We start from the raw sequence: 20493 nt of genomic DNA on the forward strand, positions 1-20493 counted from the left end.
GAAGGTGATTGGCTGTAACCTCCCATCTCTCCAGGACCTGTACACCTCCAGGACACTGAGGCGTGCAGGTCGGATCACAGCCGACCACTCTCACCCTGGGCACAGACTTTTTGACCCTCTCCCCTCAGGCAGGAGGCTACGGTCCATACGGACCAGAACCTCCCGCCATAAGAACAGTTTCTTCCCCTCTGCTGTTGGACTCATGAACAATTACCCTAAGACTGTTACCACCACCCTCCACAAACGCTGATGACCCTATGTCTATGCACCTGTCTGATTGCACTGATGTACATATTAGTGGAATATAGTTTGCATTCTTTTATCTTTTAATTAGTCTCTGCACTGTATATTTTGTAATTTTGTAATATTGTGTTATAGTTATAGCACTAATATCTCTGTATATTTGCAATTTGTATACTTGTATATTGTCTTATAGTTTTTATACTTATTTGTTTTTTTTTTCTGTAAGCACGAAGTACCGCAGCAATTTCCTAATGCTGTGAACCTGTTCACCCATATGGCAATAAAAACCTTCTGATTCTGATTCTGATTCTGATTCTGATTCACAGGAATAGTTTATCCAGACCTGTCAAATCTAAATGATATAACTTTGTTATGTCCATGCACCAAAAGACCTCTAAGAATGTTATTTGGTTATCTCAGGTACTAATTTGAAAATAAATAAATGAATAGTAACTTCTTTTTTTTAATGATTGAACTCAACTGTGCAGAATGATCTAGGCTGTGATAAGAGTTTGACCCTGGAAGGCTGTTTTTAAAATCATCTTTTGAACATGGAAAATTTATCTGTGCTCACCTAAAATCCTGTAAACAATGATTTGTCGCTGCATGTTTAGAGGTTCACTTACTCTGCTTATCCCAGTAGGTTGATTTGGTGTGTAGTAGGTGGGTCATCCATCGTCACGGGCTTTTGAAATTAAAAATATTTGCAGATTAATAGATTCTGGATCTTCCAAAGAGAGGAGGAGGCACAGATAATGTCACAAGTGAAGTTTTTCTTCAATGAAAAAAAAAAAAAATCACATCAGACAGAAAATTATGGGTCAGAGTAAAGGAGATGTTATAAAAGATAGAAATTGCACTCAGAGAATCCTGAATTAAATTAAATTAAATTAAATTATCAGGGAGATCCAAGATTGTGGTGGTTTAGCAAGGTTATTTAAATCAGATTTGCCTGATGGTTATATACATGTAGCTTTTATGTTCCACTGATCACATAAATTAAAAAAAAAGTGCCTGGACGTATTTCAAGATTGCTCTCGAGTCCTGTAGTAGTTTTTTTTTTTTTTAACTACAATTTATGGACAGAAAAAATATTCATAATTTCAAATACTCTTTAATTAAAAAAAAAAAAAAAATCCAACTGATTACACAATGTTCTGCTGCCTGAAAGGTAAAACTCAGGGGAAACGTTTTGTAACTCAGCCAATCAGAGACGGTTACGAACCCTGAGTTGTATTGCTGCATTTTCACCCAATCGGCACTGTCCTTCAATACACCTCTGACCAATGATATTCGATGATGTTCACACGTTAAGCCCGAGGAAGTTGGTGATGTGTATGGTATGTATACAATGCCGAGTCCGACAAAAAGCCAGCTGCTGTTTGGTCATTAAGTGAGTTTGAGTTTTCGAGGCTCCGCTTACAATCACATAAAAGCTGAAGTGATACAGCTGTCTAACTTCTGAGCGCTAAAAGTTGTGTCACGGCAGCTGCTATGCTACTCGTTTCCCTCCACTTCGCCACCTTTCGGCTCTCCAGGCTGGAGTGAACATTAGATGGGGGCCATTACACCAGATGATGGAGGATTTAACCAGGGGTCCACATGGCTGCTGTGAAGGTGTGGAGTTACTACAGCGCCCGTGTCCTCGGAGGATGGGGCCCGCTGCTGTGCATCGCCCTCGGCTCACTGGTGGCGCTCCTGATGCCCATGGTTGGGGTGGAGGATCAGTGCTGTGCCTCCCTGAGAGGTATCGCCCAGCTACGCTGCCAGCTGTGGGGAAGTCCACAGCAGCATCCAGCTGTGCAGTCCACCAGCCTCACTGTCCCCTTCACTGCTCTTGATCTGCTGCCTCAGAGGTCCAAACCGAGCAAAGGTACATACACGTTGTTTACTCATACAACTGCTGGTGAAAACTGTCTGTCCTTAATTGTCTTCAGGTTCTTCTGCTGGACTTTCTGAGTGATAGCAGTGTGAACATGTCAACCTAACTATTTTTGATGTTGGATGCTCATTTTTGGGCTGCAACAATTCATCGATTATAAAAAATCCTCGACTTAAATTATTTGCTTCGATGCTTCCTTTAAACTCTGCAACGCTCAGGTGTCATCATGTAAGCGCTAACGTTTCACCCACATTTGCGACTAAAAACAGACCTGCAGAAATGTATGTAGGAGCACGCGTGTGAATAAAAGGTATTACATCATTAAGCCCCAGTTTTTAACGAAAGGACTGACAACACAACAGCAGCAGTGACGATGGAGCCGGAGGAGCCTGCCTATGGCGAAGCACTGAGGCGGAGTCCTTACCAAGAGCTCAGGTGGTGCGCTTGTTCCTGTAATCACGTTTAAAAGTTTTACCGGGAAACAGCTGATGGCAGGCCTTCTTCAAACCACCTGATCAACAAGCGCCAACGTAAAGAAAAGAGAACTTTGTAGCTGCTCCCGTCCACCGCCGTTTGTTTTACACAATGAAAGATCTACAGTAAAACTACAGAAGTTAAAATAAAATATGCAGATGAATTGTTAACTTAGTTTGATATGTTTAAATCAGGCAGCTCGCTGACGGCCGTCCTTTTTTGTATGGCAGTGATACCTGCTAAAAGCAGGGGCGAATCAAATGGGGTGTAGGTGGTGTACTAGACCATATTTATTTCAAGGCTTTAGAAACATTATTTTGCGGATTTCGCTTAATATAACACATAAATATTTAAAAATATAAAAATAAAAGCTTTCTCCCCCATTGGCCAGTAAAAATATACATGGGCCAGTAAAACTCTGAGGCACTGACATGAGGCTGTTGGGTTGGACACTGAAGTATTATTAACATTAATTAATCCTGGGCATCTCAAGGGTGAGGTGTTCTGGGCTTGTCCAGGACGTGCTGGAGAGATTATATCTCTTGGCTGCCCTGGGAATGCCTCAGTAAGGAAAAGTGATTTTTAATATAGCATATAAATACAATGAAAGGGTTAAATTTTTTGATGGATATTGTATGCATTTAAACTGTTGGAAATACTGCGTTTCTAAAATGGAAACCATTGAGCAGTTCATTTTAAAAGCCCAGTGTTTCTTCTCTTTTGAATATTTATTATTGCATAAGGCAGGAGTATTTCTAATCCAATTAGTTGATGGAATAATCTATAGAGTACTCAATTACTAAAATAATCAATAGCTGCAGGCCTAATTCATTTTCTGAATGATTTCTGAAGTTTTTAATAGGTGATTCTTTTTTTTTTTTTTTATCATGACATGACTGGAAGGTCCTCTGGATAAGCTGCTGTTTGTGTCTACACTGTTGACCCTGTCCATCATACTCTAATTGCAGAGATGAAGCTGGAGGCCAAAGCTGCTCTACAGCTGGCTCAGGAGATGAAGAAACTTGGGAAGAGGGAGAAGGCTCACAAGCTGCTGGTGCATGCACTTAGCATGAACCCAGAGTTTGTGGATGCCCTGACAGAGCTGGGGACCATTTTAGAGGAGGAGAAAGATGTTGTCCAGGCAGATCACCTCTACACCAAGGCCCTGGCCATCTCACCGTGCAATGAGAGAGCCCTGGTCAGCCGAGACCGGACCCTTCCCCTGGTGGAAGAGATCGACCAGCGTTATTTCAGCATCATCGACAGTAAAGTGCGCCAGCTTATGTCCATTCCTAAAGGGAACTCCGCATTCCGTCGAGTGATGGAGGAGACCTACTACCACCACATCTACCACACAGTGGCCATTGAAGGCAGCACACTCACTCTGTCTGAAATTCGTCACATCATCGAGACACGTTACGCCGTCCCCGGAAAGAGCCTCCAGGAGCAGAATGAGGCCATCGGGGTGGATGCAGCCATGAAATACATTAACACCACGCTGTTGTCGAGATCCGGAGCCATCACGGTAAATGACATCCTGGAAATCCACCGGCGAGTGCTTGGCTATGTGGACCCTGTTGAGGGAGGGAGGCTTCGCACCAGCCAGGTGTTTGTGGGCCACCACATCCCTCCTCACCCTCGAGACCTGCAGAGACACATGGAGGAGCTGGTTCAGTGGCTCAACTCTGACGAGGCACTGCAGCTGCACCCTGTGGAGTATGCCGCGCTCGCCCACTACAAACTGGTGTACATACACCCATTTGTCGACGGCAACGGGCGCACATCACGGCTGCTCATGAACCTCGTGCTCATGCAAGCAAGATACCCGCCGATTACTATCCGCAAAGAACAAAGGGCCGAATATTACGCCGCTCTGGACACAGCCAACGAGGGCGATGTGCGGCCCTTCATTCGCTTTATAGCCAAATGTACAGAAATAACATTGGACACGTTGTTGATTTCTACAACGGAGCACGCCGTAGGGCTGCCGGGAGCAGGCCAGGACCAGACTTGTTTTGACTGCAAGCAGACCATCCCATTCCACAACTGAGGGGAAAATGAGCATGAGACACTAGCATGCAAAGATGGATCTAAGTTGATCTGAAAGCTCCATCATAAAATGTGAATTACTTTGTCCCTTGGCCACATCCTACCCATCATTCCCTCCTCACAGTTGAGATTCTCTGCATGCTGAATTCTTCATTCTGCTTCAGGACATTGAAGTGAAAGTGGGCTTTTTGTTGTCAAGTTTGCTTTCACACAAGCAATTTTCCTACACAACAAAATGAAGTTGTTATGGAAGAGTTCAGGCATTGTGATTCTCCATCATAGTACATGAATTTTGTCTACACTGCTGACATGATGAAACTAACCATGATGTTGTCTTGACTTGAAGCGTCTCCTTGATTTTACCTGCCGCTGTGCACCTTGAACATTTGGTTCTTTGACATGAAGATGTCTCCAGACACTGCGATGCACTTTCCTGTATTTTCTTATTTATTTTAAAGTAAAAGTGGTCTGTAATAAACAGAGCTGGGCATCATTTATATGACTTTATTAAAACCAGTTTAGACCAGAAAAGAAGGGGGAAAAGAAACATGACATGACTTCATTTGTTTTACAGGACCCAAAAATAAAACAAGGGAAGAAAGGAGACAAAATCCAAAAGCACAAAAATAAATACTGAGATTAAACAAAAAAAAAATTAGCCTTTTATTATTTACCTCTATTCCAAATGTAAAACATTGTCTATAGAAATTATACAAACAGCAATGCACATACCTTTTTAGTATTAGACATAAAACAGAAGGTGACTTCTACAACTTCAACATATTTAACTTTTTAATTTTTTTTAAGATTAGGCCACTGTGGTGAGAGCAATACATACAGCTTGTATTTTATTTGTTTTGAAAATTTAGATTTATCACAAACTATGCTGACTTTTTTTTTTTTTTGAAATGCATTTACTGAATATTATGTACACAAACAGAATTTTAATATATGCAAACAAGACAGGTGGACAGACAACACGAGAAAACTGAAATGGAAACTGCATAGATTCTGACCTTTTTTTTTTTTTCCACAAGGTGACATCAACTCTGTCAAGAAAAATCAATACAAAATTGCTTGAATTTCATTCAATTCACTCTGATATCGTGTTCGATTTGTTACAACCGTAAAATAATAGGTGTCGTCTCCAGTACTGTGTGTTGCGGGGCTACAAGTGTCCTTTTATTACCAAATACTCAGCTGTGGTAGTTTTCCCAAATAGTCTGAATGCCAATTAAATTCACTAGTGATGTCCTCTTAATTGCCATACACCTTTCGTCCTCTGGGGTCAAAATGACCCTGCATGGTTTGATTATCTTTATGACCTCTCTTTATAACCTCATATGACAACAGATGTTATTAAATTCAATAAAGACAGGTCATGGATGAAAATATAAGTGGGTATACTTGCAACAGTTGTGTAGATACTTTAAGTCAAGCATCAGCTGTGTAATTTGACAGGAGGGCAGCTTTCACACTATTAAAATGCCCTCAAACACAAGGGTCATATATTTTTTGATGGAACCTTTAGAGGTACTCTAGTATAATAATAATATAATAATAATAATAATACTAAAGATTAGTAATAGACAGTGACTCAGAGATGATGTTATGTAAAAAATAATGAAGTAGCTGTACTATACAGTCAGGAAATTAAAGAATTTCGGCTCCTTAAAAATATCTGGAGTGTCTTTTCATCACTAGCACATCCAACATTATGTACACACACCAACTATATTACACCACATCCAAACTTTTGCATATACCTATTTAAAACAACATTCACAAGTTTGGCTGTTTTGAATATTTAAAAAAATACTCTCCCATATGCTTCTGTCAAAATCCCTTACAGAGCACAACAACCAAAAAAAAAAAAAAAAGACCTTGCAACACGAGGCTTACAATTTTAGATACAGTATATTTACACACAAATATGATACACTTTTAATAAAACCTCCTGGCTGCCACCTTCAAAACACACCCAACAAAAACAATCTAACGCACTGTTTGAAAAGGGGTTTGTGATGGGGATTTAAGGCAATCTCGCAGAACGGATGATGAGAGCATGACTGGGATTAAAGGGACATTAGGTAACCAGTTACAAAAAAAAAAAAATCATAATAATCACAAACACCCATTTGTAAGGACACAAGATGGCTTTCAGTGTGAAGGCGGTCGTTACGCTCTTGCCCGTCTTCTCACTTATTGAGAAGCATCTTGGCAAAGTCTGAATTTGACAACTGTTTGGGCTCTCCGGCTGCATTTGCTGCTGTGCTGGCTGGCACTTGCTCCGCCGCAGTCCCGTTCTCCACTTTGCCGACAGGTGCATTTTGTCGGTGCAGGGAACGAGGGAGCAGGGAGAGCTGGGTCCGTCCTTTCCCTCTCCTGGAAAAGGAAAGGAAAAAGCTTTGACTCATGCCTTTATTACCACTGTAGGTCTAGGAATATTAGGAATATTTGAGAAACTGGGAAAGAATGTCTGCAAACATTTTCGAACACGCGTCAAGTGGGAGAAATGTGTTGGTAAACTTACGCTCCATAGACCTGGCGAGGCATCATGTCTCCCGTGGACCTGCTTGACCCAGGTTTATCTGGCAGGCTTCTGCGAGGAGGATTACTTATAGCAACAGCGATTTTGTTGCCCTCCACATCCATGCCATCCATTTTCAGCACTGCCTGAGAGGCCTGGGTTTCATCTGCAAACTCAACATATGCCAGACCCTGCAGAACCACAAAGCAAGAGGGTAAATACATCAACAAGAGCATCTCCACCCTGTGTGTCAGTCAAAGGCAGTAATCATTAGTGCAATCATCTCACCGCTGTCCCCTTTATTCCTCACCTTGGGCTTTCCTGAGCGATATGTGACTAGACGAACGTCTTTGACAGTGCCGTGATTTCCGCAGATTTCCTCCAGCTGCTCTTTAGTGCACGAGAACGGTAGACCAGAGATGAAAATTTTGTGTTTCTCCATTATCGTGTTGTATTTAAACACCTACAGGGACATGAATGTGAAGATATCACCTGTACTGCATGCTCCAATCATCTTAGCCAAGTTGGATGAAAACCTCATAGATTACAAACTTGGATTAATGAATACTGCATCACAATATTTCAGTACCTAAAATAATAATGTCAGACCTGGTGAGGTGGCATAAGCATCCAGATAAACTAAATAAAAATGATGACGGCATTTAAGTTCAATACAAATAATGAAAGAACTGACCCACACTTACCTTAAAGTCAGGATTTCTATTTTTATCAACACACGGTGACACAAACATGGGTCTGCCCTCCACGTCCCGTCTGTCCAGCTTCAGGGCTTCAGGGACTGACACCAGGGATTCAAACTGTACATAGCCGTAGCCTTTGAAGCTTCCTTTATTAGTGAAGATGGGGCGAACCTGCTTGATTGGACCACAGGTTTCAAAAAGCGTCCTGAGCTTCGCCTCTGGCTCTTCCAGTGTGTAGGCCAGATTGCTGACGAACACGCTGGAGTTGTCATTTCGTAGCTCCGGGTTGTCGTCATTCTGCCTGTGGGAAGGAGCTGATGCTCCCTGCAGGGTTTTTTTAGCGGCAGGTGGAGCGGGCTTATATCCAGGGGGAGCGGTCTTCCCAAAGAGTCCAGTTTCTGTCTCCATGTACTCATCTGTGGTTTGGTCACTGTTTCCTCTGTGCCTTTTAGGACCTTGTTGTCACAGAGAAACAAGAAGTTACAATCACAATTAGTTTTGCTTAAAAAAAATGAGAAGGCTATCTCGCCAGCTAAGTCGTGTATATTACCTGCATCCTCATTCCATTCATCTTGATAATCATCCTGTTCTGCTTTCCTCTTCTCCCCAGCTCGAGTTCCCTTCTGGACCTTCTTCTGAGCCTTCTTTTCTGCCTTGGCTTTCCGCCGCTGCTCAGTTCTCTCCTCGTCTTGCCGAGCCAGATTGGCTTCTTTCTCAGCTGCCTAACAGATGGGCAGAACATGGTAACATTAGTCAAAAGCAGCCAAATGATACACCTGCCCAGTGCAGTGTTGACAAGTGCTCCTGCCTTCGCTCGCTGTTCATTAATCCTGTTCAGCCTAGTCTCAGTCTTCTGCACTGCCACGTCCCAGTCCTCCAGAGAACCTGTAGGTGAGAACACAAAATTCAGAGGCACACTGTAATTTGTGAAATTCTCTCTTATTTTTATGGTGACTATTATTATTTTTAGTTTGAGACTCACCTTCCACCCTCTCAAAGGTGAGCAGGACTTCACACACATGCTCTGGGTAGTCTGACGTGCACTGAACTGCTCTGTGGAGAGCTTTTCGACAGTGAGTCGAGTCCCCACATGACCTGGAGATAAAAAATAAAATCATCATGCAAACCAAGTTTTGTAGTTAGTCACAAAGTCATCAGCCCTTTAATTTGTTTTTCCCAGTCAGGCATGTCATGTCTATCAAACTGCATACTGAAAATCAGTGTTTTGAGTGAAAAAGTGCCTTCACACTGGCATGTGGTACTGCTGTGCTATGTTGAGTGTGGCATGCTGTACGCCTCTAATTCACAGTCAAATGCTTTCTGATAAATTCCTGGTAAATTCACAACTTTCTGTTTACGAAAAGATTAACCTGTGAATTTACATGTATTTTACAGTACTGTGCTGAGTCTTGAGCCACCCCTCATTTCTTTAGATTTTGCTCAGAAAATGGGAAATAGGTGCAGATGTTTATTTAAATGTGCAAACACACATGGAAATACAGTATGTAAGTATATAAGTTTGTACAATTCTAACAAGTTTGAAAGTCGGTATTTGGTGTAACCACCTTTATTCTTCAACACAGCCTGAACTCTCTCAGGCAGCTTTCTTGTCATTTTTTTAAGTAGTCTTCAGGAATAGTTCTCCCGGCTTCTTCAAGAACATTCAAAGCTCTTCTTTGGATGTTGGCTGCCTTTTGTCTCAAGATGATCCCACACTGCTTCAATAATACTGACGTCCGGGCTCTGGGGGAGGCCAATCCATGTACCTCTTTCCTGACCTCCTATGTACATACTGACAACAATTTGAACCAAAAATTTCTAAATTGGATTTTTAAGACCTGTTGACACTGATTTTCAGTCCTGTTCTTGGGTAATTTGGTGTGCCTCAGCCTTTTCTCCCTTCTTTAGGAATGGCTTCTTGACAGCGATCCTTCAACTGGGACCATTTCTGGTGAGGCTACAGTTTTTCTGTTTCTTAAGGATGTGACTTTCAGATACTGTTCATCTGCTGTAGATGCTTTTTCAGGCCTGCCACTTTGTCTTTTGTCCTCCACTTGTCCAGTTTCCTCAAAGTTTTTAGGGACATGCTGCACACCATACTGAGATATGCGAGGTTTTCAACTAAAAGCTCTTTGGTGATCACCTTATTTGTGCAAAAAAATAACTGTTATCTTTGGTGTTTATCAATGATTCCACTAAAGAACCAGAAACAAATGGTGTGTTTCTTCAGTAGACTGCTAATAACAAAGTGACTAACAATACAATTTAAAATTGCTAAGTTATCTTTTATATGTAGACACACTGGTTCATCCCTTGAGTTAGGTGGCTTTTTATGCTTAAACCATTCATCGGACAGTGTTAAGTGGTGTAAACAAACAAACAAAAGCATTCCTCTGAAAATGGTCAGGTACAAGTATTGGACTGAAAATGAGTAAAAAAAACAGCCAATGTCTGAAGAAAAACTTTGAAAGACCTTCAGAAAGCCTGAAGAGCTATTACTCAAGACCCCTTTAAAAGATTACAAGAAAGTCTGGAAGCAAAAATATAAAGAAATGAGGGGTGGCTCAAGACTTTTACACATTACTGTAGTATATACATTACACACGTATAGCCTACTACATGGAAGCATATGAAGAAGTGTTTGAACTGAGACAACATCAGACTGACAGACCTTTCCAGGTTGTAGTACTCCAGCCACATGTTGGCATATTTGGCGTTTCCTTTTGTCATGATTTTATCCCACAGCTCTCTGGCCTTTTGCATGTTCTTGCAGTGAAGAGCCTGGTAGGGAGAAGAAAAGGAAATGATGCTCAGACAAATATTACATTTATATAGCAAACACACTACCTACCATATTCATGCTGTCACTGAGAATTATATTGTGGGGTCTTTACCTTACAATATAAAGTGCCTTGAAGTGACTGTTAGTCATGATTTGGCACTATATGAATAAAACTGAACTGAATTGAGAACACCTCTAACCTCTATCTCATTAGAGGGTAGAGGTGATTGTTATGAGTGACTCCACTGTGCCTCAAACTTGTCTGTAGAGCTGTACTAACTCTTTATTTAGAACAAGCTTTATAAATAACGATTATTGCTTTTGTCGTGATTTCCTCGCTCATTCTACCATGATAAATGATTTACTCACCACAACTGAACAACACGACTACACAATACGTGCTCTTGAAAGTGGTTGTCATAGTAACACCACTCACCTCTATCCGTGCCCAGATCTGCATTATGATACAAGAAGGATCACCACTTTCACCAAACCCTGCGGTGACAAAAGAAGGTGAATAAATATGAAAACTAAACCAAGAACGCTACAAGAACAGATCTCAGCGACGTCTGCTCACTCTCTTCGACGTCGTGTTTCATGTAGTCCAGAGATCGAGAGAAGGCTGCTCGTAATTCTTCTAACTCTTTACTCGACTCTGCAAAGCAAATAAACAACAAAAAAAAAAAAAAAAAAAAAAAAAAAAAAAAAAACACACACACACAAGGTAACACATCAGCAAAGAAATGATCTGAATTGTGTATTTTTTTTCTTACAGCACAGACTGTTCATAACGCACGACTGTCCTCACCTTTACTGAAATCCACACGCCTCCTCAGGTAGTCGAGGTACGCCTGCCAAATTTCCACGTAATCTGTAGCCTGAATGAAGCCTGCATTTAGTGCCTTCTCAAAAACATCTGTGTGGAAGACAAAATAAAATAATGCACATCAAAATTCAACACACAACTATAATGGCCAACAACATTTTTCCATAAGATCACTAATATTTTAAATATACTCAAGATAGTTTTTTAAGTGAATGAAAAAACAAGCACACGTCTTTAATTACTATTTATACTGCTAATGATTTAATATCAAGGTAGAATTCAGATTGTGTTTAGTTATATCTATTACATGTTTCATGACTGTTTATAGGCCATCGTGATAGACATTAACTATAAAAGCTATAATAAATCAGTTCAGGATTATCGAGAAAAGTTTTGTATATTCTCTCCCGAACAAAAAAGAGAGATATATTCTAACTGGAGGTGTGAAAGATGTTTTTTTTCCACTCACAACTCTAAAACCTTAAACATATGAAATTAAATTGCTTCCCAGTGTAAATTTTTAAAGACATTTAAAGATGTTTGCTTCTCCTTTTTTCTACACTGAGTTTCCTAAAGCAGAAAAGCCAACACACCAAATCTCCTTTCAAGGTCATCAAGTGATAATTAAGGCCAGTAAAAGGGAGGTTGGATTTAAGATTAGCACAGACAGTGCATCCATTCACCTCTAACTTTAGTCAAAGTATCCACCCAGGAACTGTATTGGCTGAAAAAAGATCTGAGACTGTGCTGACCAGCTGAGAAATGTCCCAGCAACTAGTAGCAGTACCTACTAGCAGCAGCTGTCTGGTAAAGATCAAAGCCTCAGGGAGAAGCCACCAAGGAGGCGAAGGGACAGCATCTATCAGCAGCCTTGGTTCAGAGGGAAACCCCCAACAGGACAACATCATCAAGTGGTCATCTCATAGATCAGGGGTATTCAACTCCAGGCCTCGAGAGCCCCTGTCCTGCAGGTTTTAGATGTGTCTCTGCTTCAACACACCTGAGTCAAATATAGAAGTCATTAGCAGGACTCTGGAGAACTTGACTGCATACTGAGGAGGTAATTCAGCCATTTGACTCAGGTGTGTTGGATCAGGGACACATCTAAAACCTGCAGGACACCGGCTGTCGAGGCCTGTAGTTGAATACCACTGTCATAGATTGCAACAGCTTGTAACTCAGTGAGTATTAATAACAGTAACTCAGTAATTACTCAAGAATCAAGTAATTACTCCCATGTCATCTTTCCTCATCGGTTAAACAGCTCAACAGTTATTTTTAACCTAAAACATTCTTTTATGTGTTTATTCTGATTTATGATTTCATTATTACTCAATAATTTTTTATCCTTTCTTAGTGATTTTTTTCTGTAAATCCTTTGGATCTGTTTCAGTAATATTTGTTATGAGAAAAATTTAATGGAATTCAAATTGTTTAAATAATGAGAACTGCAGGTGTGTTACCTGACACAGTCTGATGGTCGGCTCCGTGCCGCTCCAGAGCGAGCAGGTAGCTCTTCCACAGACCCATGGTCCAGGGGCAGTTCCTGACTGCACGTTCATGAGTGGAGAGAACCAAGTCTTTGATCTTCAGCTGACGATCCTGTCGATCATAGTGAAAGCAAATATTTTAAAATGGTTAAAATAGTCTAAAGAAAGCACAAAATAAGCAACCTCATTTTTTACATTAGACCCAGTCCTCTTTCATTACCGTAAAGGATGTTTGCACAAATTCAAAAGAGTGAATGAAACCTCAATTAGAACATTTGACCAAAACTGTATATGCAGCATTTAATCATTCCTGTGTAAAATCATTATCAACCTGTGTGGTTACAATGTCAGAAACTACATTAAAGAGCTGTGATTTCATTTCAGGAGACCTGCTCTCATTAATAAAGATAAGTTCAGCCCAACACTCTGATCATTACCATTTAGCTTTTGATGGCAAATGATGCCCAATAAGGTGCAACAGGACATGAAGAGAAAAAGCAAGTCCAAATTAAAAGACAGCATCACAACAAGCACCAACAAATACTCACGAGATATGTGGTGTATTTGGCCCACATGTCTGGTACCAGGCAGTTCTCTGCCAGGGTGCGCTCAAAGGTTATCTGGATCCGTGCTGGGTCACCCTCCTTTAGTTCAAAGTCGATGTAAGCCTGATATTCTGCTAACTTGGGAGGTTCTGCTACCAGCTGCAGCAAAACAACAGCAGGGTTCACAAAAACTATGAGCATTATTCAAAGACATTACAGAGAACAAATGGAAGTCCTATTTAGCAAAGCAGGTTACCAGTGCCTCCTCAAACGGTTTGCACTTCTCCATCTGCTGCAAAGCATTTTTGTACTGACGCATAACCATCTCAGGGACCCCATGTTCAGACCACTCCTCATATTCTGCGTAGGTGGCTTCCATGTCTACAAAGCATCAGAGCACAATTATCACAAATTTTGCAGGAAATCTTTACTGTTTCTCTAGATTCCTTAAAATTTGTCATTTTAAGTGTTTCAGAGGTTTCTACTTAATCTCAATCATTGTATTTAAATTTAGACATGAAAGGGATTCAAATGTTCCACAAATGGCACAGCTCTCCATTCAGAGAAAAACAGCATGATGCCAAACCATCTGCCTCTCTCGAGTGCACTGACAAGGCGTGCATATCATCACTCCGACACCTTAATTTTATCCTAAAAGCCAGCATCATATTTTTCTTCAAACTGGGTCATTTGTGGCATATGGCTCTCACAACAGGAATCAGTCTCATTTTATAGCAACCAGTCTGGCCAGAAGACACGTCATGCTTACCCATTAAGGGTATGTTCAACTGTCGGCGAAATAGTGTATGGATTCGCTCGAGCTGGGTGTTCAGCATCTCCTGCTCCTCATGGCTGGGAATCCTGCCAGGCGTAGGCTGAGAAGAAAGACAGCAGAAAACATGGTGTTAAACAACAGGCCACCGAGTCAAACACTGAAGGAATTCAATTCAGCATCCTGAAAGAAGGAAACACACTTTGACAGCATTAATATGAAAAATAAAATTATTTTACCCTAACTTGTCATTTCTAATACAGTGTTTGAAACAATTTATATATATATATATATATATATATATATATATATATATATATATATATATATATAAACAATCAATACAACAACAAAAACATGGCTTAAGTGTGAATGGCGAGTTCTCGCCTAGTGACAGCAACACAAACCTGCACTGTGGACAGGATGACGTTCTCAAATTCTCTGTACGCCTCCCACACCATCTGTCCCTTGGTCATGTGAAGCCCCACAGCTGTCACCGCCCTCTCAAAGATGGATCTCACCCTGTCTATCCCGCCTGGTGAGCCCATACCACCGATTGAGTACTGTGCATACTCAAGCCAGATATCTGGACCTGTGTGTGAAGTTAAATGTTATGATTGTGTAATTACTAAGCATCAGGCCAGAAAGTTGTAATGATGGTGTTGTACACTCACAGATATAGTCTTTAACGGCTCTCTCAAAAAGCTCATATACTTTCTCTCTATTTGGCTCCTCCTCAGTCAGACGGCTCTCATCCTTGAGCCAATCCAGCCAGATCTCTGGAGTATTAAACAAAACACAGTTTGAGATGTAAATAATGCAGAGCTGCTGATTCCTCTGACCACAGAAGTGTGTTAGACGCGCACCAACCTTCAGTGAGAGGGAAAAGCTCGCTCATCTTCTGCCTTGCCTTTCGCAGACGGAAAAGCTCCCCCTCCTGCTTGAGCAGCTTGATAAGATCCACATGGCAGTTGTAGTCAAAAGCGTTGATAGACAGCTGAGAAGTTACACAAAGATGAAGATGGAGTGAGATATTAAACAATGCACCTCAGGGGTTTCTCCTGGCTTAAAACAAGCCTTCAGGAGGGGTTACTGTGCACATAATCACGACTGGGTCACATGCAAAGCCTACTTTCAGCTGCTCTCTTATTCACAAATAGTCACCACAGTGGGTAGCTCCACATTTTTGATCTGGCAGATTTTTACACCAGATGCCCTTCCTGTGTCTCCTCCCAGGATCAAAACAGAAATCTTTTGCTTCTTAGGCAAATGCATAAACCAATACGACTGATTTGTATACAGTTAAGGAAAAGTGTGCTACCTTACTTTAAAAAAAAATTGTTTAAAATAGAGCTGCTGCTCCTCCACATCGAAAGGAGTCAGCTGAGATGGTTCAGACATCTGACTAGGATGCCTCCTGGGCGAGGTGCTCGGGGCATGTGCTACCAGGAGGAGGCCCCGGGGTAGACCCAAGACACGCTGGAGAGATTATATCTCTCAGCTAGTCGGGAATGCCTCAGTGTTCCCATGGATAAGCTGGAGGAGGTGGCTGGGGAGAGGGAGGTCTGGGTTTCTCTACTTAGGCTGCTGCTCCTGCAACCTGGTCCCGGATAAGCGGAAGAAAATGGATGGATGGAAAATATTTTTAATCAGTCATGTTGGAAAGCGTTATATGCTGAAAAATCCCTGCACGTAAATACAGCATGTACTAAACAATCCAAAATTAATTATATATACCTGAGATTTATTATCACTGCCTAAGAAAATAAAGTGAAATTAGAATTTCATCCAAGGAAGTAAAATAGCTCTCTTAAACAGCAATAACAATGGTTTTGTTTAACAGTTTCAATACTACAAACCTAAAATCTGCACCCAGTCCTCCACAAGAGCATATTTTCATATTTTAGATTGTACATTTAGGTGATTTCAGAGGCTGCAGTTTGCGCTGTTGAACTGTACTGCGCGATTTTAAAGAGTGTCTCTAATGTTTTTCACGCTTCATTTAGATCAGTGAGAGCAGATTAAATATAAAAAAATATATTAAAAAAAAAAATCAGTCAACAGTACTACAAACTGATGCTCCCAGTAGAAATCGTGTACAGTCATGCAGTGAGATCCATATTTGAGTGCATTTGTAGGTTGCAGGAGAGGTACACCTACTACAGTCAGCTCAGTGCAACCTGAGCAAAGCTGCAGACACACTCCTTCGTACCCATCACTACAGCAGACTCGATGAGACGGAACCGAACCCGCTGATCACGTGATATCGATTAAAGTTAGGACAGCGTGTACTTTTTATTTGTTTGCACTTTCTTCCTAACCATACTGAAAGCTGGGATCTCTCCGTTAACTGGGGCTTCAAAAACGCGCGTGTGGTACGGGCACGCGAACCATTAGCATCACACATTAGCAGAGCAGCTAAATCGCGATAGCAATTTAAATGACGAGGTTTTATATTTAGTTGTTTTTGGTTAATGGTAGCTACCAGCGCTACGAGTATTTTCTGCTTTTATTGAACCACGTCTAGACGGAGGAGTTCGCAGCTTTTAAGCTGCCTACCAGGTTGTGGCCGCCCGTGTTTACCACCCATTCATTCTCATTAGCCCTTCGGCTAACGCTGGCTAATTACCTGCTCCTCCAGCCGCTGGATCTCGGCTTCATTTTCTTTCTCATCCTCCGACGAATCGTCCTCCTCGTCTTCGTCTGAATTTTCTACTCCCATGCCCTCCTCCTCTTCCTCCGACTCCATCTCCCTCTCCTCCATCCCTGCATCTTCCTCCTCCATATCTTGCAACTGCGTTTGCTCTGCGTTGCTTGACGCTGCCATGTTGGAAAGGCTGTCTGCCTGGTAACAGCCTGCTAACAGCCAGCGGGATGATGAGAGGCGGAGCCCCGTCACTCGGCTCACAGTCTAACTACCGCTAGTAGGCGCTCCATAGTTGTGTAGAACCTTTTCTCGTTTGTTTATCAACAAAAAGCGCTCGTCATTCCTCGTTCGCACTCGTTGATTTCCGTAGTTGGTACGGGAACATGGCGAGTATGAGTTTACGAAGCTCTGGGTCTTTACTGTCGTTTTTCAGCAGGAGACTCTTTAAACCGGAGCTGAGCGCAGGCTGCTTGTATCACAAAAAGGTAACCGAGTGAAAATGCGTCCAAACCAGTTCGCGTTACCTTACTTAGAAAGAGTTAGCTGACATTTTGTGTGTTGTTGCCACTGGTGGTAGCTGGGTCCAATCTTATCCAACCACCACAGCAACAGCACGAGGAAATATATTTTTTCTGATAATTGTGACCTCTCCCTAAGGTTGTGGACCACTATGAAAACCCAAGAAACGTGGGCACTCTGGACAAAAACTCCAGGAATGTGGGGACTGGATTGGTGGGTGCACCAGCCTGCGGTGATGTTATGAAACTTCAGGTAAGCTGGAGGTCAGCGGCAGAAGCTTCTGTATTGTCATGACTTTGAAATTCCCGTGTTTGACTCGGTGTTGTTTGCAGATCCAGGTGGATGAAAATGGAAAAATCGTGGATGCAAAATTCAAAACATTTGGCTGCGGATCGGCCATTGCTTCCAGCTCTCTAGCAACGGAGTGGGTGAAGGGGAAGTCGGTATGTTAGAGGACAAAAGAAAGTACAGCGACCAAAAATGGGCCCTGAAAGTTCTGTTGTATAGGATGTCATTAATCCTGCTTCTAATCTGCAGGTTGAAGATGCTCTGAAGATCAAGAACACAGACATTGCCAAAGAACTCTGCCTTCCTCCAGTCAAGCTTCACTGCTCAAGTTAGTTTAAGAAAGTTGGTTGAATGTGTTGTGATGTGGTATATATTTCATAACTGATGAGAAATTTTACCATAGCATAGGCATTAGACTTTTAACTGTCTGCAGTACTACATATCAGTAAGTTCTAGTAATAGAATTTGCTTGTTTTTGCAGTATTGTTTACTCAGGTATTTTATTTTTGATATTTAACTGTTATGAGATTACATTACAATGAATATATCTCTGGTTGTGGGGTGGTCGTACTATCATCTCACAACAAGAAGGTCCCTAGTTTGAATCCATCGGCTGGTTGAGGCCTTTCTGTGTGGTGTTTGCATGTTCTCCCCATGCCTGTGTGGGATCTCTCCAGCTTCCTCCCACAGTCCAAAATCAGGGATTTTACAGCTGTGGTCAGAAGTTTACAAACACTTGTCATGGGCATGAATATCATGGTAATTTGGGACTTTTAATAATTTCTTTGAACTGTTCTTTTTCCAGGGTGGAATAATTGTACAACATACATCTTTAATGACTTTAAAAAACAAGAATTTAAGCATAGTCCACAAATTTTCAATAGGATTGAGGTCAGGACTTTGGGAAGGCTACTCCAGAAGCTTGATGTTAGCCTGCTTTATCCATTCCAAAGCCAATTTTTATGTGTGTTTGGGATCACTGTCCTGTTGGAACACCTACTTCTGTCCAAGTTTCAACCGTGTTGATTTGAGGTGAAGTTGAAGAATTTGGAGGCAGTTCTCCTTTTTCGTTAATCCATCCACTTTGTACAGCAAAACAGCCCCAGAGCGTGATGCTTCCACTACTATGCTTGACAGCTGGTGCAGTGATCTTAGGTTTGAAAGCCTCACCTTTACTCTTCCAAACATGATTCTTGTTATTGTAGCCAAATAGTTCAATCTTTGTCTCATTTGAACATAAAACCTTTGCCCAGAAGGCATTTGGCTCGTTCGTGTTGGCAGCAACAAATTTCATTCTAGCTTGAAGGTGTCAATTTTGGAGTAGGGGCTTCTTTCTTGGTCAGCACCCTCTCAGTCCATGGCAATGTAAAACTGCACTGTGAACAGTGATGCTGGTATTCCAGCAGTTTCTAACCAATCCTAACCAATTTCCTCTCATCTGAGGGTTACAGTTTGGGTCTTCTTCCAGACCTTGGCAAAACGGTAACACATCCGAATAACTTGCACTTGCATGCAATTGTTTTGAACTGATGAATCATTTGTGATCTACAGTTGGTTAGAAATGTCTCCAAGACACCTTTCCACCTTGTGTAAATCTACAATTCTCCTTCTTAGCTCTTCACTGAGTTCCTTGGACTTTCCCATTGTTCTGAGTATTGGTCAATCCAATGAGTGCTGTCAAACAAATCTTTTTTATGCTGACAAAGAGAAGCTACAAATTGTAGTCAATCATGCTCACTAATGAGAAGTTAATAGGCCTCGTCAAGTTAAGACATTGTAGAACCTTAAGCACCACTTATTAAAAGATTGAAGTGAGTGTATGGATACTTCTGACCCTGTGTGGATTAGTGAAAATCCAACATAAAATCAAACATGTACATGACGAGTGTTTGTAAACTTCTGACCACAACTGTAGGTTAATCTGTGATTCTAAATTGACCATAGGTGTGAATGTGAGCGTGAATGATTGTCTGTCTCTCTGCGTTAGCCCTGCAATGGACTGGCCTCTGACCTCTCGTTCTATGGAAGAATGAATGAATATATCTCACCCCTACATATTAATTATACTGTTTATTTTTGGGTGAAATCATCTTTTCATGGACTGAATGCTTTTTTTTTTTTCTTCTTCTTCTTTTCAGTTCATGCTCATTGTCTCTCTAAAATCTTTTCTTTTTCAGTGCTTGCAGAAGATGCCATAAAAGCAGCACTGTCAGATTACCGGCTAAAGCAACAGGACAAGAAGGAGGAACGCATTAAAGCCAGCAATTAATGTTTTTATTAACTATCTATAATAATAGAGCTCACTGAAATATCCCGTTGTTGGATATTATGTCTCTCCTAGCACCAGTGCAGTGCAGATGGGTTACCGTAATCACATTACATTGGATCTTGCATCCTTTGGGGAGTTCTCCACAGCTTTGGGATCAGTCTCTTGCATTTAAGCCAAGATTCCCATATTGGTCATGTGCCAGATGTTAATAGGGTTTATGGGTTCTTTTGTTCTTCATCAGATAGTTGGAATTAACAATGAGCTCATGGTGAAGCTTAACACTTTAATACACAGAGCAGAGATCATGGGTGTGTATATTTTTTTTTGGATTTGAGGCCCAATCTTGCTCTCTTGTATAAAATCTCAGGTCCCACATATGAAAATGTCAACAGTTAGTGCTCACATACAAAAACAGTACAGAAAATGGTATGGTGCTTTGCTTACTGTGAATAAACAGATTAAAATACTTTTCTGTG

At 41.3% G+C, this 20493-nt stretch overlaps 3 protein-coding genes across 3 annotated transcripts; 2 read left to right on the top strand and 1 right to left on the bottom strand.

Moving 5' to 3' along the window:
- The first annotated feature begins 1557 nt into the window (after positions 1-1557).
- On the top strand, positions 1558-5386 carry ficd (FIC domain protein adenylyltransferase). Its single transcript, XM_030737071.1, has 2 exons — positions 1558-2116; positions 3568-5386. Exons 1-2 carry the CDS (start codon positions 1846-1848, stop codon positions 4647-4649), a joined length of 1353 nt encoding a protein of 450 aa, XP_030592931.1. The 5' UTR covers positions 1558-1845; the 3' UTR covers positions 4650-5386.
- A 153-nt stretch (positions 5387-5539) lies between these two features.
- sart3 (spliceosome associated factor 3, U4/U6 recycling protein) lies at positions 5540-17341 on the bottom strand. Its single transcript, XM_030737070.1, has 19 exons — positions 16924-17341; positions 15165-15291; positions 14969-15073; positions 14702-14886; positions 14292-14397; positions 13779-13903; positions 13526-13681; positions 12951-13089; positions 11470-11577; positions 11239-11316; positions 11098-11156; positions 10551-10660; positions 8862-8974; positions 8688-8764; positions 8430-8601; positions 7883-8334; positions 7489-7641; positions 7182-7369; positions 5540-7033 (listed from the first exon to the last, which is right to left on the bottom strand). The coding sequence occupies exons 1-19, from the start codon at positions 17119-17121 to the stop codon at positions 6847-6849; spliced, it is 2838 nt and encodes a 945-aa protein (XP_030592930.1). The 5' UTR covers positions 17122-17341; the 3' UTR covers positions 5540-6846.
- Positions 17115-20484, top strand: iscua (iron-sulfur cluster assembly enzyme a). The gene is made up of 5 exons (XM_030737072.1): positions 17115-17426; positions 17599-17712; positions 17793-17903; positions 17998-18076; positions 19926-20484. Exons 1-5 carry the CDS (start codon positions 17325-17327, stop codon positions 20015-20017), a joined length of 498 nt encoding a protein of 165 aa, XP_030592932.1. The 5' UTR covers positions 17115-17324; the 3' UTR covers positions 20018-20484.
- Positions 20485-20493: the final 9 nt, after the last annotated feature.

The sequence above is a fragment of the Archocentrus centrarchus genome, chromosome 9 (assembly GCF_007364275.1).
Source record: "Archocentrus centrarchus isolate MPI-CPG fArcCen1 chromosome 9, fArcCen1, whole genome shotgun sequence".
In the NCBI taxonomy this organism is placed as follows: Eukaryota; Metazoa; Chordata; class Actinopteri; order Cichliformes; family Cichlidae; genus Archocentrus; species Archocentrus centrarchus.